This window comes from Enhydra lutris, unplaced genomic scaffold (genome assembly GCF_002288905.1).
Source record: "Enhydra lutris kenyoni isolate GAN:26980312 unplaced genomic scaffold, ASM228890v2 scaffoldscaffold1, whole genome shotgun sequence".
In the NCBI taxonomy this organism is placed as follows: Eukaryota; Metazoa; Chordata; class Mammalia; order Carnivora; family Mustelidae; genus Enhydra; species Enhydra lutris.
The window spans coordinates 27,110,311-27,127,773 of NW_019154085.1; the positions used below are offsets into that span (position 1 = coordinate 27,110,311).

The 17,463-nt window shown below is 52.6% G+C and overlaps 1 protein-coding gene across 1 annotated transcript; it reads right to left on the reverse strand.

Moving 5' to 3' along the window:
* Nucleotides 1-462: 462 nt before the first annotated feature.
* Nucleotides 463-16,514, reverse strand: LOC111143252 (insulin like growth factor binding protein 5). Its single transcript, XM_022496874.1, has 4 exons — nt 15,661-16,514; nt 2,186-2,415; nt 1,836-1,955; nt 463-619 (listed from the first exon to the last, which is right to left on the reverse strand). The coding sequence occupies exons 1-4, from the start codon at nt 15,992-15,994 to the stop codon at nt 488-490; spliced, it is 816 nt and encodes a 271-aa protein (XP_022352582.1). The 5' UTR covers nt 15,995-16,514; the 3' UTR covers nt 463-487.
* Between the last annotated feature and the right edge of the window lie 949 nt (nt 16,515-17,463).

The window sequence follows — 17,463 nt, forward strand, 5'->3', positions numbered from 1 at the left end:
GGGGCCATACCTTCCGGTGCCCAAACGTCTCCCAACTCAGGCCAGGGCTGGACACAACAGGTGGGTCCAGCCATGGTCCTGGGGATCTTTCCTTCCTATCCACATTCTTCTTTCCTTCTTCGAAACTCAGTTTGTCTCCCCCTCTCCTCTACACGTTCACTTTCTTCCCTTCTCTCTCTCGTGTTCCTCCTCCCTTCCCCTCCCTGTCCATTCAACTTGCCTCAAAAAGAAAACTATTTTCGGGGGCGGGGGTGTGTGTGTGTGTGTCTCCTTAGCTGTTTGCTTCTCCGCTGTTGCCGGTTTGAAAGTTGAGACCTTGCTAGAGATTCCGAGGTCCTCAGTTTCCTCAAATAGATAGATATATGTATGTTTTTTTTTTTTTCCCTTAAATGAGATGAAATGAGTGGCGTCCTGGGGTGGAGGGAGGTGCTGGCTGGAGTCGGGGCTGGGGGTGGGAGGGGTGAGGGAAGGACGGGGAGGGGACGCGTCACTCAACGTTGCTGCTGTCGAAGGTGTGGCACTGAAAGTCCCCATCGACATACTCCATGCCTGGCAGCTTCATTCCGTACTTGTCCACGCACCAGCAGATGCCACGTTTGCGGCCACGGGAAGGCTTGCACTGGGGTGGGGAGAGCGATAGGCAGTGAGGATGGCGGTCCCCTGCCGCCCCCTTCCCCGGGGTGGGGGCTCTGCTCCTGCCTGGCCCTTGTTCTGGCCCTGCTCCTTGTCTTCCCTGTCCCAACCCTCAGGGTTCTGGGATGCCCCTGCACGGGGGACGGCCCCAGGGGGAATGCTCATTTAGACAGTCTGCCAGTGGCTAGCTCTTACAATCTCCTTTCTGTCCCCCATCCAGGGTCTCCAACTTGGGATTCTCCACAGGGCTACGTGATCTGATGATGATGATGGTGATGGTGCATCATTTCTACAGTACCAGACACTACTTAACACTTCCTGCAGAGTACAGACTGTAAGTGCTTTATAAAGATTAATCCCTAATCTGTCAAAATTGCGTAAGGACCGCAGGTACAATTATCATTTTGCATGAGAGACTGGAGGCAGAGACATTAAATAACTAGGTAAGGAGGACGAAGCTCAGAAGGGGGAAGCCCAACAATTGACTCAAGGGCGTCTGGCTCTTGACCCCCAACTTAGATGAAGGGAACCCATAGGGAGCATCAGGGCCACCTGGGAGGGAAATTGTTAGAAACGCAGAAGTCTCAGAGCCCATCCCTGAAACTCTGGGGTGGGACTCAGCAATCAGTGTTTTGATAAGCTTTCCAGGTGATTCCGATGCTCCAGGAACAGGGAGAACCACTGGCCTAAGGTATTAGTATTACTAATACTATACTAATACTAAGTGTACTAATACTAATACTATACTAATACTAATACTAAGTGTACTAATACTAATACTAATACTATACTAAGTATTACTGGTTTAACCAACAGCAGTGCTGCCCAAAGGGTAGCCTGGCTGTGAATGGGACGTAAATGATTAGCTGCCTCTGAACATTTGTTTTGCAGTCCTTATCTCTGTGCATGTGTTTATGTGTGTGCTCATCAGAAAACAGTATACATAGCATGTGAATGACACAGTGATATAAAGTGTCCTTTTTAAGGAATTCACGTTAGTGTGGGGGATCACTAAAACGGAAGCAGACTACAGTACAGGAGGGAGCGGGGAAAGTTCCGAGTGGGGTACTCGCGTGGATATTGGGGGTTCTGGAAACATTATTGTTAATGACAGAAACCGTAAGCATTGAGAGGAAAAGGTTTTCTGGCAAGTGCCGCTTTCAGGAGCCCCCTGAACTTGGGCGCGTGGGACGGGGGCGTACCTGCTTTCTCTTGTAGAATCCTTTGCGGTCACAGTTGGGCAGGTACACAGCGCGAGGCACCATGCGAGGGCTGGCTTTGAGCTCCTGCAGGGAAGCTTCCATGTGTCTACGGCAGGGGCCCTGTGTGAAGACGGTGGGGGTGAGAGATGTGGCAGGGGGTGAGAGATGTGGCAGGAGCTGAGAGGAAAGCATCTCTACATGCAGAATGCATGGCCCAGGGCCCTGGGGGCCAGAGGATATATGGAGAATTTTGTTCCAACTAGTCGCTCCCAAAGATTTCTCCTCTTTGTACCTGTCACGCTCCCTGGGTGTAGGAAGTGTGCAAAGCCTGCAGAGTCCGCGAGACTCACCTGCTCAGATTCTTGTCTCATCTCAGGGGCAGAGATGACCCGGGGATGGGCAGTGTTCTCAGCACCCCCCACAAACTTGGACTGGGTCAGCTTCTTTCTGCGGTCCTTCTTCACGGCCTCAGCCTTCAGCTCGGAGATGCGGGTATGCTTGGGCCGGAATATCTTGGGCGAGTAGGTCTCCTCTGCCATCTCGGAGGTGGTCGGTTCCTCGTGCTCATGGGAGTCTCTCTCTGCAGGGGAAGGAGGCAGAGGGTCAGTCTCTGGGGCAGAGCCTGAGGCTTGGAGGGTGTCTGCCCTCCAGGAGCTTCCCTGACTGGGGGGAAGCAGAAGTAGGATGGAAGAGTCAGCACTCGTCCAAGAGCTGGGACGTTGGTCGCATGATTGGAGTCCAGTGGAGCAAATCTAGGAAGACTTTGCGGGGTTGAAAAGACCAGGCTGATCAAAGGGGGTGGGTCGGACAGGAGGGAGAGGACATGCTGGGGGCAGGAAGGGGATAGTGGGAGGGAAGGGGTCCCTGGGGGCGCTCAAGCACTGGTGAGGGTCTTGCTCACCGAGGGGCTGGCTAGGTAGCCGGGCAGTGGCTGGGGTGGCCCAGAAGGGCACCAGGTGGAGATGCAGGCTGATGGAGGAAGAGAGGTGACAGCCCAGTTGGACAGGAGGTGATGTCTATCCCCAAGTGGGGTCTTCATGCTTCCAGGACTATTGGAACACAGATTTTGGGAAACCAGGAGCAGGAGAGTCCTTGGGGTCCAGACTAGCAGGGTGGTGGGGAGTATCACGGCGAGGAGGGGACCTGAGAGAGCCGGACATGTGGGTCTGGCAGGGGTGCAGTGCGGGTGGGTGGGGGACCTGGAACCCCAAGGCCCTGCTCTGGCTCAGGGCTGGGTCTGTGTTCTGGGCCCTGGGAGGCTGAACATAATTCAGCTCCAGGCCAAGAGAGGCGGACAGCTGGCTGGGACTAGAGCAGTTATATATAGGACAGACTTGGCGACAGTCTATACTTAGCTGACTTATGACCTTTAAAGAAGTAGGACTTTGTTCATTTATTTATTGATCTGATAATTCCAGCCCCTGGCCTTTTCTCCATCCACAGACTTCCAGTACATTCTTATCTCGCGGGCACCCTTCTCTGGGGCTCCCTTTCTCTTCTCGGCTCCTTGACCCTGCCAGCCTCGGCAGACCCAGAGTGAGGAGGGCTCCATTGCTCTTTCCAGGTGGGCAGGATGTGGCCAGGATGCCCACAGTAAGACTGGGTGTAAGGTGGGCCAGGCAGGGGTGTGGCGGCCTATCTTCACTGCCTCTTTTGTTTTCACATTTTAGAAAGAGAAGAATAGGGCTCTGGAGTGACCCCGAATAACTTGGATGAGATGAAGGAAAATCCTCTCCTCCACCCGCCTCACTGTCACCGGGCTCTCCAGGAACCATGGTGACAAGGCCCTGGAATGGAGAATAGAAGGAGAGGGATCCAAGGAAGGAGGGAGAGGAGATGCACAGGGAAGGAGAATCTTGGTGAGAAGACACTGTTTTGTGCCCCCAGGGGCAGGAACCCTCTCTCCAGGGGAAGTGCCAGGTGTGGGTTAAGGGAGATGTGTGGGGACCTGGCCTAACCAGGTCCTGACGGCAGGTGGCAGGAAACCCCTGAGCACCTGTTTGTCTCTTGGCTTGGGATTTGTCAAACTTAATTGAATAGGTATCCGGTCTTTAAGGCCCTGGCAGAGGCGTTCCCCGCCCTGAAGAAGCCTCCAGAGGTCTGCAGTGTTTTGGGCGGTTAGCTGATTTGGATCTTTCTCCACAGAGGAGGAAGGGAAGTAGTCACTGGAGAGGGAGATGATGGGGAGAGAGCAAACGGCAAAGCAATGGGTGGGCTTTCTCTGAGCAAAATTCAGTGCCAGGTCCCCATCCCCCACTTTTGGTCTTTCTGTCCTTTTCCCACCTTGGCTTGACTCTATGTTACGACCCTACAAACCTGCTGTGATTGTTCACCAGCACAGCGATATGCCTGGTAGGCAGAGGAGAGCCTTCTAGGGTTAGCTAAAGGAGGGATGTTTGGAGTGAAGCAACTTTCCTTGATTGTGGGACAAGCTAGCATGGGGTGGCGTGCAGAGGGGAGCAGAGCCTGCTTGGGGGACTCTGGACAAACCGAAAGACTAGGGCTCTGTGATCTAGTACGTAGGCCCAAATCCAAGGCTCAGGTCTCGGGGAGAGGTGAGTGGAGAGGAAAAGCTGACTGTGGCTCAGAAGGGTGGCTGAGCCTATCTTGCTGGGTGATCTGAGATGCCTCACTCAACCTCTCTGGGCATCACCTAGCATCCTGACCCTGAAAAAGCGGATGGCCACTGGTAGGAGAGAGGACAAGAGATGGTTGCCACTGAAAGGTGGGGGGGCATTCTGGGGGTGCATGGTCACACCCTTTCCCTAATCGAGATTGTAAGCAGATGAAGTGAGGGAAGACGGGTGGGAGGGCCGGGAGCTGACCAGCACCTGTGAGAGGGCTGGACGGCAACTCTAGAGGCTGCTTCAGCTGAGGCTGGAGGGCCAGTAAATTGTCCTCAGGGGCACCTGCGTGGCTGGGCTCTAGGGGTTCCCTCTTCCACCGGGAGATCCCAGGAAGGTGCTTACTCCCAGTGGCAGACAGTACCAGCTCCTGGAATCCTTCCACTAGACCGTTAGGTCCATCTCCCTGTGTCCAAGCAGGAACAAGGACATGAATGTGTCTCAGAGTACTCTTTCTAGTTCTTAAAGACATCTGGTCAGAGGGTGTCATGCCCTCCGCCATCAGATGTGATGCCACCTTTCACGGGGCTTCTCTCTCTGACCTTAGTGGACGTGGATGGAGGCATGCTAGCTCACTGCACACCGTGTACTGACAGCTCTTCTCAAGACCCTCCCTCTTCTAGGACCTTTTCTAAGAAATGCTGTGAGCTGCCCTTAACCTTGATTCACTCTTCCTGGGAGGAGGATGGGGCTGTTCACAGGGGCTCAGTGAACTTGGGAGCAAATTTCTTTGACCTTAGTCTTTTCTCTGAAACTGTTCTGGCCTTGGGGCTAAGCACATGTTGATATGGAAAACGGTGTTGATTCCCATATGTTCTTGTATGTTCCTTAAGGAACTCAAAGCACTTCTGCAAACCCTCTCTCCTTCCCTAGGGTCACAGAGGTAGGGTTCCTGAGGGCATGCCCTCCCCAGTTCACAGGCTTTTTGGCTGCTTCTGAAGGTCAGGCTTAAAGTTTTCATGTGCCTCCCGGTTTTGGTGCCACGTGACCCTGTGGGACCTGTTACACAGAGAGCAGGACAGTGGAGTAGCAAAGATACTCATCAGGGTTTTGTGGTCCCCTGCAGGCGCAGAGACCGCAGAAATGTAGCAAAACCCCATGCAGAGCTACGGAGATTAAAAGGCTGGAAAGTAAGACCAGAGTTGGAATGCCAGAGCCTGCGAGCCCTACTCAGCAGCTTCCTGGCCAAGTCATAAATAGGCTTTCAGTTTGGTCAGGGTTTACGTTTTATATAAGACAAGCAGGCACACGTAGACAGGTGGCTCCTGTGATCTTTCATCGAGAGAAAATGGACCAAGGTTGCAGAGGGGATTTAGGTGGATGAAAGGGAGGACTTCCTGGTGAAGTTGCCCTGCCCTTGAACAGCAAGGGAAGTTCTAAGTGCAGGAGGCTCTGGAGGCTGTTCCACAAGCAGGCCAATACCTCTCATGGCCAGTAGATGGCGGAGTAGACTGATGGCCACGCAACATATCCCCAGCGCTGGTTTCTGGGGACTGCAAGCAATTTTCAGATCTGGGACTTATGTGCTGCCCTCCCCGGCTTCTCTGACAGCTACCCCAATCCTCTCCTTCTGTGTATCTGCAGCACGCATTTCAGGAGTCAGGGGGATGGACGGGTGAGGACTGGAAAAAACCCATATACAAGGAGGGTGAGGGCAGGTATGAGAGCTGGAGGCTCAAGGGGGGACAAGGCAGACCTGTGCCTAGCCCCATGCTGCTTCTCTAATCTGTAGCTGAAAAGTAATCCGGGGTAGAAGAGAGACCTGTCTGGGGTCCCCCTTCCCACCTCTAGATGTCATTTTGAAAGGATTCTGTTGCAGATGGAAAATATGTAATGCTCAGTATTGTTCCCTCCTGCAAGGGTAGCAGAGGCATGGCCTGTGAATTTCTTGATCTCATCCGAAGACCACGGAAGCAAGGGCTACCACATTGTCCTGATGGTTGCCTTTCAGGTGGGTTCTGAGTCTGGTCTGCCTTCCAGCCAGCTCTCTGATGGCCCCTGCCCCTGCCATGTCGGGGTGGCCAGCTCAGCCCCTCCTTCATTCATAAGGCACTCCCGGGTCACGCTGCTGCTCCAGCCTCCACGGAGGCACACACAGGTACACAGCCCTTCCTCTGGCAACGCGAACACCTGCTTGAGGACTACGCCATCTCCCTGTCCCAGCAAACACAGAGGGTGTCTGGCTGTAGGCCCTGCTGCTATGGACCCGGAGACCTCCTAGGGTGAGCAGTGCCACCCACACCAGAGTGTACCATGCCTGTTTCCCACTCAAGCTCTCTTGCGGGGGCCGGCTGGCGCGCCAGCAGACGCAGGCACATGCTCTTAAGAAGCCTTCTGATACCATCCTGCTCTCCAGTCCGGCGATGGACTGGAGCGATGTTGGGGACCTTGCTGCCCTCTGCCGTCTAACCCTCCATCCTGGGACTCTTAGTCATTCCCTAGCACCATGAACGCCTGGTCCAGGGCTCGTGGTAGTTTCCCACTCTAACTTAACCTCATCATTGAACTCCAGAGAACTCGGGGTGGCCCAGATACTGTGACGTTGCTTACGGAAATTGAAGAAACCAAGGCGTACTCAGAATTCACAGCTCAGGAGGAATGTAGGGCTTTGCCAGGCCACCTGGACCTGGGGAGAGGAAAGTCTCTTTTTCTAGCCAGGAGACAAGATGGGTTTGCCCAGAATCTCTCTACAAGGAATGAAAAGGGGAGCTGGGTTTCCTCCGGCTTTCATTCTAACTCCTTTGGTGGAATTTAAACAGTAAACTTCTTAAGGGTGGAGCTTTGTCATCTATCTTTTTCTCTCCATTGTATAGTATTCAGTATATAATCTTTAAGTGGGGAGATGCACAGATTTCCTGGAGTGGTAAAGAGAAGTGGGTCTAGAAGCGCGCCTGTAACATAAGCTCGGGCATGCCACAGTTCCGTGGATGCCTCGAGAGGTCACCTCGCTCATGCTCTGGCCTGTAAGCTTGTAGCTGCTGCAGAGGGAGCCAAGAAGCAGAGGAACATGTCTCGGGGGATGGGAACAAGCCGGGGCTCCCCTGGGTTTACAGGGCTTCTTTGATCTAAGGTTGTGCTATCTATGACAGTACTCACTAGCCACATGTGGCCACTTAAATGAATAAATATTAAATCAAATTACAAATTTAGCTCCTCAGTTGCTCTATCCACTTTTCAAGGACCCATGACCACAGTGGAGAGTGGCTGCTGCGCTGGCAGAGCAGATAGAGGTCATTTTCCTCCCTGCAGAGAGTCCCATTGGACAGCTGGTTAGAGGGCACTGATCCACGCCAGGCTGTGGCTAGATGCTCTGCACCCCCTCCCCACTTTGCCCTGTTTCCCCGCCAACCTCCATCCTCCAGCTTTTTGCTAGGACATGAAGCTTACGGGGGAATGATGGATCAGCCGCTCACTGTTTAAAAAACTGTGAGATGTGTTCCAGTCTCCTGAAGTCTGACCGTTTCCCAGCTGTGCATGCCAAATGAATCAATGACACTGTGTGTGCATGCCTTTGCATAAAGAGTGCAGGCACCGGGAGGGGCTGCTGAGCCTTCCAGGGGAACTACAGTGTGCCTCCTCCTAGCCATTCCATCCCTGGCCAGTGTCTGCCTTGCTCCGATCTCTCTTGGAAGACACTGTTTTCTTTTCCTCTGCGGTCAGTAACAGACGTGCATGTTCTGGGCTCTTTTTAACATGAATTACGGGCTGAGAAGGAAAGGAGCGCTGTCTTTTCAAGAGGAAAACAAACCCAAACAACCGTGATCCCAAGGAACAGTTGCAAAAAGACAATGGAGGAGAAATTTGACTTGGGGTGAATGGCAGAGGCGGGGAGCAGGTTCAGAGCCTCAGTGACTAGACAAGGAGGACAACGGGCTTACCCTGCTGAGATCCTTTCCAGCCTTCACTCCGTTTCAGTCCAGGAAAACTAAGGGACTTAGATGCTCTAGACCAATATGAAGTTGGCCAATGTGGGTATGTAACATCTCTATCCTAAATAGAGAAATAGAGACACCAGATAGCCTGGTGGGTGAACAGTCAGAAGAGTCGGACTGCCAGAAAGTGTGACTGCCAGCCCCAGGCAAGAGCAACCAGTCCTCACCGGGAGAACTCCCTCCGAAGCATCCCCCTGTCTAAAGCATTCCTTCATGGTGCATCAAGGCACCATGTTTCCTTCCAAAAGATGCAGAGAGAAGAGGTGACCAGCTGCCCTCGATGGCATAGATAGCTGCTGTCAAGTTGGTGACACTCCCCAGGATGAAAGGCTGGGGTCTCACCCACACATCTCTCACTGTCTTGGGAACAGAGGTACAGAAAGGATCCGCCTCAACTTTCTCCCCTACGGCCAAAGGAGGGTGGAGGGCGGAGACTCCAGTACACGATTTCTTGATCTCTGGGAGACAGGTGGTGATACATTTACACACATGAGAAATACACACTTACATACAACGTCCTAGATGAGTATCTCCGGCTGGGTTTCTCTAGAACTGGGAAAGGTATAGCACGCTCATTGGAAACGTTTCTATCTAATCAGAAGGGAATGGAGGGGCTAGGTGCAAAGCAGCCATTCAGAGGAGAGGAAAAGGAAGCACTTGGCCATTTCTCTGACCTGGCTACACTTCCACTCATGACTCACCACAGTCCATTCAGAACATTCCAGTTAGGCAGCTACCTTCCTTGAGAATGGTCCTGGATGACCAGAAGGGGGTGGCAGGGAGCGGGCAGCCAGAACCCTCCCCAGTCCCCCTAAGAAAAGAGAGCTGCTGGGTGTTAAACAAGAGTCCTGTGGTATCTGGCAACCCAGATTCAGACTCTTCCTTTTGGACTCTTTGGGGCAGGAGGGGAGAACGGAGACGTTACTTCCCTTCTCAGGTTGGGGGCAGGGGACTTGCTGGTGGCGTCTAGACTTTCCAGTTGGGTAGGCTACTAGCCACATGTGGCCATTCAAGCTTGAAATGTGGCTAGTGGGGTTGAATTTAAAAATTTGTTTCATTTAGGGGAGCCTGGGTGGGTTAGTCCGCTGAGCATCCAACTCTTGATTTTGGCTCAGGTCATGATGTCAGGGTCCTGGGATGGAGCCCCGAGTCAGGCTCCCACATGATGTGGATCCTGCTTAAGATTCTCTCTCTCCTCCGTCTGCCCCCAATTCAAAGAAAAATTATTTCATCAAAATTAATTTAAATTTAAAAACTAGTACTCAGTGTGGTTATTGGAAACTTTTTGAGTGTGTCTGGAAGGACTCAGGTGTATGAATCCAGTTCCTCAACTGTAAATTGTATGAAACTTAAATATACAGAAACTTAAATATATAGTATTTTTAATGCAAAGTTTGTGTCCAAATTCAGACATGCTGTAAATGCAGACTACACCTCCAATTTCAAAGACTGCATATGGAAGAAAGAATGTAAAATATCTCATTGTAACTGCTTGAGTGTATGTAGATATGATAATATCTTGGAAACATGGAATTAAAATAGTATGGTTAAAACGAATTTCACCTGTTTCTTTTTGCCTTTTTAAAAAAAATGTCTGACTAGAAAATTTGAAATTACATGTGTGACTTGTACTGGACTTCAACTGGCCAGTGCTGCTCTTAAGGGTCTGGGACGAGGGTCCTCTTCAATGGGGTGACAAAGAGAACGTGGAGACCAGTCAGCTCAGCTGTGATGGTACAACCGGAATGGTTCAGGATAACTAGGGCCCAACTCATCTGTGGGGACAAGCAGAGGTCAAAGGTCGCCAGGTTCTGAGTACAAATTTGGTCTGGGCCTTGCCTCAGGTTTTGGCAAGGGAAGGCCCATGTCTGATGGTTGAGGTAGAGGGACGAAAAATGAGGTAACTAATCTCTTTATATTTAAACTCCACTGGGGTGCACCTGGCAGGTCTAACCTATTGGGAAGAGGACTTTAACCTATCCGCTTTCTCCTTCAGATTCTTACGAATTCTCTCTGCCATTCCTCAGATCCATCTGAAGCCCCCAGCTGTAATCAGGAGGCCTGTCTCCCTTCTCCTTTGGAAGGATGGCCGGCATCCCTGCCTTTGTTCACAAACCCGGTGATTTTCTTGCTCTCTTCCTTAGGGGCTCTTGGGGGCAGTGGTTTTCTCTTCCCACTCCTACCCCCTGGAGCTCGGGTCTCCTCGTCCTGCTTGCCTGCCTCCATGAAAGGCCTGTGCTGGTGGGGGCTGGTTGCCATGGGGAGCTGTGGCTGCTTCTGGGCCATGTTCTCCTTCTGCACGGTGGGCCAGTGAGGGCCTGCCTGCCTTCCCACATCAGGAGAGAGCTCTCTGCAGTTCAGCAAAGGAAGTTGAGTCCATGGACCCAAAGTCTGGGCTCAGCACTGTCCCTTTCCACCCTCCTTGTCCCCACCCCTCACTAAACAACTGGCCTAGGCCAGTCTTGCTTCCAAGACTATGGAGGAAAAGGGAGGCAACAGAGTGTGATTGAAAATAGAAAGGGTGTTGTGTTCTCCACTTTGGGGCTATGTCACTTCTTCCCTTAAAAGACAGCACTCTCCCCCAGTTCGTCTTCACAACCTCTACTATAGGAAGACAAGTATTGTGCCATATTTGCTGAAGGCCTTGTGGCACGTTAGGCAGGGCTCCAGCAAGAGCCCAACTGACAAGTGACTCTGTACCCTCCACCTCAGTGTTCTCATCTGTAAAACCATCACTTTGAGTGCTATGATCTGTGGGTTCTCTCCAGCATTAAAACTCTTGGATCAATACCTAGACCATTCCTGGGGAGACACTAGGACTGAGCTGAGCCAAGTGGCCAGGTAAAAAAAGACACTTTGTCTCTCACTGAGGTTTTCAGTAGCTCCTCTGGATTTATATATATGTATATATAAAAGGCATCATAATAGAAATCATGGAAAGAAATGGAACCGGAAACACAAGTGGGAGATCTTCTGGATATGGGGCAGTGGGGAGTAGAAGCTTAGAACCAGCTTCCTTGTTTATTTCCTTATTTATTTTTGCAAATATGCAATAAATCTCATTGTTTTGGAAAACACATCCAGATTGCCATTTAAGGATGCTCTCTGGGGACTGGAACTTTTGGATCAGCATAGTAAAAATGCAAAACAAAAACTCAGACAAAACCCCTCCAAATTGCCTCCTCGTCTCTCACCACATCCAACCTCCCTCCACCCTCCCCCTTCACTTCTGCTCCCTGTTGGTCCCTCACTGGTACCTGGTCTGTTTATGGAGTTCTTCCAGTTTCTGGGTGCAGTGGGCTTGGAATGTGTGCATCCCTTCTCCGAAGTATCTATGTTCGATGCATTAAATAACCCAAAGTTTCAAAGGCATTGCTCAGGTACAAAGTAAAAACTACAGATAAAAATCACCTTCCTTTCCTGCTAGCCATCTCCCCCTCCTGTGCCCCCCCCACCCCTTATTAAGGGGCCCAGGGCTTCTGTTGGGATTCCTGCTCCCATGCCCTTTGCTGTAACCCTCATAGTGACCTCTGCCTCCTAGGTCAGCCTGGTCCTCCCTCTGCAGCTGCAAACCCACCTGTCTGCTCAAATCCAACCCAAGTCCCAGCACTGACTGGCAGCTGCTCCAACTTAAAATCCAAGTCCCCAAGGAATGCCGTGGAGCTAGGGGAAGGAGAAGGGGGGGGGAGAGTGAGAGGGAGGGAGAAGAAAAGAGAAATATGGTAGAAAATGAGCTCTCACTGTGGCCAACTGTCCTTGCCCTTCCAGTCTGAGCTGACACAGCAGAAAGAGGGGGCGGGAGGCAAGAAAAGTCAAGTTAAAAGCACCATCTCTCGTCTTCCCCGCTCCCACTTTGGTTGGCTCAGGACACAGCCAGCCTCTCAAAGGCTTATTTCAAAGGGAGGGTGTGCGGGTGGGAAAGGAATTTGGCTCCTTTGGTTTTCCATGATCTTGTTCAACCGAGACACAAATCTGGCCAATAAACCTAACTCCAGGGCTTGACTTCAACATGGCATTTGGACCAGGCTTGGAGAGGATGCCAGGGTGATGAACGCCAAACATCTCAGAGAAGCAAAGACCGAATTTATTTTTACTTAGGTAATATTTTTTCGTTCCCAGATCATATTATCTGTCCTCTCTCTCTTATTTCTCAATGACAGAACTGAAACTCAGAACCCATTTCTCCCTGTAACCCAAGCTTAATGTCTCATGCACTCAGGAGAGATCTCCCAGAACGGGGCAAGTATGTATTTCGCCTTCTTGCCCAGAAAACCACAAGGGTCCTTCTCCAAACAATGCCCAAGCAAAGCCGGGTGCTTCCTTGGCTGGACCCAGCTCACCCATATTTATTGAGCTTGGATCAATAAATAGCTCCCGTCTCCCGCCTCCCTCCAGCCTCACGCACACTGCTCTCTGTTTCTATATCTATCTTTGCCCCAGAACTGGCCAAAATAAAATGCAGGGCCCAGTGTGCTCTCAGCACCCAATTCGCGGGCAGAGCAGACTCGCTCTCGCGTTGCTCAGCAACGCGCCCAGCAAAACACCAGTCTGGGCCCGCCCGCCCTCAGCTCTTCCTCCCAGCAGCTTTGGCTGCCTGCCAGCTCGCTCTCCTCAGCTCCCCGTTTCGGATTCTGGAAATGCTCAGTTTCTTTTGGTCAAAAAAAGATATGTATCTATATCCATATCTTTCTTCCTTTATGCATATATCTTTTGACTTAGGTGTGCGCATATATATGCATATCCTCTCCATCTGTATGGCAACCGCAGGAGAGAGAGGCAAAGCCAACTTCTCACTGATGACTTTGGTAAGGAGACATGGTAGTGGGGTGTTGAGGAGCAGAATTTTTGGTCAAGGGAGCGGACACTCTCCTCCCTCTCTCTGGTCATTTCCTTCTCTTTATGAACCCTCTCTGCACCATCTCCAACTTTTGGGGGACCCACTCAACAGTTTTCGAGTTGAAAGGGTCGAGCCAGGAGCTCCTACTACCATACTATCTTCCGGGAGGAAGGGGTCAGCTCCTGTTGCCATCCTGTAACAATGGTTGGTCAGGCACCTGCCAAAGAAGGGTGGAGTCCCAAGAAAGTCTGGGGTAGGGAGGGGAGGCACCTTGAAGATGGGGGCTGAAGAATGGGCGGCAGAGAAGTCTAAAGGGCATCTTGCTTGGGACAAAAACCGATGTGTGTGTGTGTGTGTTACGTTGAACTGGAAAGTTGGATGATGAGCCAATTTGCTCTTCCAAGCAATTGCGCGCGCGCGCGCGCGCGCCTTGCGCGCCCACCCTCCACACCAACCACATCACACCAACCACACGGTTGGGCAAATAAAAGCGGGGCCAGAATGCGGCTGAGTGATACCCTGCATACTTTCGATGTGACCGGATTATTACCCAGAGCGCTCGCTTCCTAGTCAGGAAATCGATTCATGCCTTTTCTCCGCCCGTCCCCCCGACCCCGTCCCCTCCCCCACCCCGCCTAGCCCCCTCCGCCACCGCCCCGTGCTAAGCTCTTCCAAATCCACATCCCCGAAGATGAGGGCGGCCAGGACCGCCTTCGAAAAGTGGCTCTTAATAAAAATAACTCCACAAACCGGCCTCTAGGGCCTCCGGGGCCTGCGCGTCGCACTCTGCTCCTTTTTGGCAGGCTGCAGTCTGGAGGACCACTGCCTCTCGAAAAGTGGGGGGCGGCTGAGGGCGAAAGGCAAACCCTGCAAGCTTTGTGGGGAATCCAGGCTGAACCCAGGAAAGTTCTCCTGCCCCTTCTCAAGCGCTGACGCACTCTTACCCCGCGCGATAGTGTGCAGTTTGTAGTTACGAAAACTTATATTGGGGTGCCCTAATGGACGGGATGGGAGGGAAAAAAAGGGCTTCGCTCCAGTGGGAAACTACACAGAGCAAACATTATTTAGCTAAGTCTTAAGCCCTTTTGGGGAGGATTAATAACCAGATTGACGTTTCAGAGCCCAGATTTTCGTGTAGAACCCATTAGACTTAAAAAAAAAAAAAGTGAGATCAGGTAAATCCAAAGGAGCCACATTTTAAGGAAGGAGGGGGGGCAGAACTGTTCTGATCAGAACAAGTAGCTCTGTTAACTTTTTAAACCTTCGACTCCAGACGCAGAGGATTTGGGGGCGGGGCCACTCGTGGGCGGGGCTACTTGGAGGCGGAGGGGAGGCTCCCGGAGCGCGGCTTTTCGGTCTCCGCCCAGTTGATTTTGCATTCTGTGTTTCCAGGGCCCCTCTAGCATTTACACCACACCCACTTGTGATCCAGTTTGAAAGACTGAGGTGGTGGGGGGTGGGGGGTGAGATTAGCACTGGCGGGGAAGTTGCGATGTCTGAGTTCTATATCCCTTCTCGCTCCTATATCCACCTTTCTTCCTAGGTAAAATCTGAACTGGGGCGGGGAAAAAGGAATTAGATTCAGGGACCAACACTCAACAGGGGAACAGAAATCCTTCTTTCCTATTCCTCTCAGGCCCCCCCTCTCCCCCCACCCCTCCCCGCAGCCGCCGAGCGTGCTAAAGTAATTTTATCCTTCCCGGAAGGAAAAAAGGCATTTGGCATTTTAAGATGTTTTACCCTATGCCACAAACAATCACACCAGTCACGAGCGATGGGTGTGCACGTGGGAGGGGCATAAAAGCCCCCACCCTAAAGGCGTTAGCTTTCAAGCGTTTCTGCGTGTGTGTGAGCGCGCGAGTGGGTGTTGGGATAGAGGGGAAGAAACTCCAGTACGGACTGGTAGGGGGCAGGGGCAGGGGCTGGAAGGGACAAAGGTGGAATCACCACAGAAGACCGGTAACGCCTCTCTCTCCAGGTTCCCAGTTGAAGCAATATTTTAACAAAGAGATTTTTTTTTTCAAGTTTAGAAAAAAAACCCGTATTGGGTAGGTGGGTAGGTGCGTGGAGGAGGGAGCTGATACAGGAACACGCACCTTCTGAGACTGGAAATTGAGTACGTGGGGGCTTGGACCTGGAGACCGAATGCCCTCAGAGCCAGTGTTCAGAAGGAGGGGGAGGAGGTGGGTGGGGAAGGGTGGGGGTAGGGGCGAGGAGAAGGAGCGAAAGCTGCGAGAGGCACGGGTAAGAAAGCAGCCCGGGGTAGCTGGATCCGTCAGGCTCTAATTCCGAGGTGCAAGGACCCTCCCCGCCCTCCTCCCGGGCTACACCCCGGCTCCAAGCCACTTGCTGGCCCAAGCGCGCGGGGCCAGCCTGCCCTGTGTCCCCCGGCCGTGCGCCGCGTAACTGACTGGCACACTGAGCGCGCTCACCGATCTTGGCTTGCTCGCGGTAGCTCTTTTCGTTGAGGCAAACCCCGCGGCCGTGCAGCAGGGCGTGCAGCGGCTTCTCCTCGTCCTGCCGGGGGAGGCAGCGCAGCCCCTGGGCGCAGCGCTCAGTGTAGACGCCGCACGACTGCCCCTCGGCCAGGGCGCAAGTCATGCAGCAACCGCAGCCCGGCTCTTTGACCAGCTCGCAGCCCAGGGGGCTGGGGGGGCACATGGAGAGGGCTTTCTCGTCGCAGGGCTCGCAGTGCACGAAGGAGCCCAGGCCCTGGGCCGGCCCCGCACAGGAGGCCAGCAGCAGGAGGACCGCGGTGAGCACCATCTTCTCCGAGTCTTCCTCTTTACCTTGGGGCGGGACACGAGAGCGAGCGTGTAGGGAGAGAGGGGCTAAGAGGGCGCCCGGAGAAATTAAAAAAATTTTTTTTCTGGCAGGTAGAGCAGGTGCCCTCCCCCAGACAATTGCAAAACGTAGGGAGAGATGGAGGGCTGAGGTGCCTGCCGGCAAGTCCCAACTGCAAGGATTAAAGGACTTGCAACAGGTGGGGGGGAAAAGAGCCGCGCCAGGTGCACGCGGAGGGAGTGGAAGCCGGAGAAACAACCCCCCCCAGCCAGACCCGCTCAGAATTACAGGGAGGAAAAAGCCAAAAATTGTTCACCCCAAAGCAACCACCGGAATAATGAGCTCGGAGGCTGTGGAGAAGGGAGTGGGGGGGAGAAAAATGGGGCTGTCTGCAAAAATTTTGTTTAAAGTCTAAAATGCACCCTGCTCCTTTCTAACCTGCAGCTGCCTGCAGCGCGCGGCTGCCGGGGAACAGGTAAGCGGCGGCTGCGGTGTCCGCGAGAGTGGGGGAAAATGTCGAAATCAAGGAAAAAAAAAAAAAAAGGCCCAAATCCCAAACCCTAACACCTCTTTGCTCCCACTCTGCCACCACCTCTTCGAAATTTGCAGGTTCTCCGTGAAGCTCGAAGAAGGGTGCAAACGGAAGAGGGGTAATTAAAAGGAGCAAGAAAAGAGAAGGAAATCCCACACCGATTTGCCCCTTTCCTAGCTCTTTTCCCCGGCAGAAGTTTCCAAAGAGACTACGGGCTCCGGTGGAGCAGGCGCTTTTAAATAGACGGCCCCTGGCCTCCAGCCAGTTTGTAGCTGCTATTTGAGCTCCCCAACACCCAACCCAGGCGAGGATGCCAAGGAGCTTTGCAGTACAAACTCACACGGGGTGGGGGTGGGGAGAGGCCTTCTAGACACACGGGGGCTCCCCTGAGCTCCCGGAACAGTGCCCCCCTCCCCCCCAATGTAAGAAAGGGGGTTGGGGGACAGAGCTGGGCTGCCTACGAGGGAGGGGGGGGGAGTGCGAGTATAAGGGAGAATTGGAGGAGCTGGTGGACACAATGAAGACTAACTCGGTCTCCCCCTCCCTCCCACCCCTTAACTAGCCAAGGCCCAAGCTGCAGGGAGAAGCATTTTCTTATTAGCCAAGTGGATATATACAGTGCCCAAGAAATTCTTCCCAAGCTTTGGAAATGGCTGTCTGCTGGTGTCTAAGTTACTGTGTGAGGGGTGTCTGTGTGTGTGTGTTTGAAGGGGAGTGTTAGTGTAGGATGGCCAGCTGAGGGTAGTGAGCTGAATTAAAAAGAAAGGGGGAAAAAAAAAAAGAAAAGCAAAATTGGATTTTCCCCCCTAAAAGCCCAGGAAAAGGATTTAATTAAGAGTATTTCTCCTGCCCCTGGAGTGCGGAGTGACTGTCTTTGGTCATATGATAAAGAGGTGTCTACTTTCCTTCAGCTCCATTG

What these genes read in the sequence shown, in the direction of transcription:
- LOC111143252 (XM_022496874.1), bottom strand. Translation starts at nt 15,994, where the DNA reads ATGGTGCTCACCGCGGTCCTCCTGCTGCTGGCCTCCTGTGCGGGGCCG. An exon ending in CCGCGAGCAAGCCAAGATCG is followed by an intron (nt 2,416 to 15,660) that starts GTGAGCGCGCTC and finishes CTTCCCCTGCAG; the next exon opens with AGAGAGACTCCCATGAGCAC. An exon ending in GATTCTACAAGAGAAAGCAG is followed by an intron (nt 620 to 1,835) that starts GTACGCCCCCGT and finishes TCCCCACCCCAG; the next exon opens with TGCAAGCCTTCCCGTGGCCG.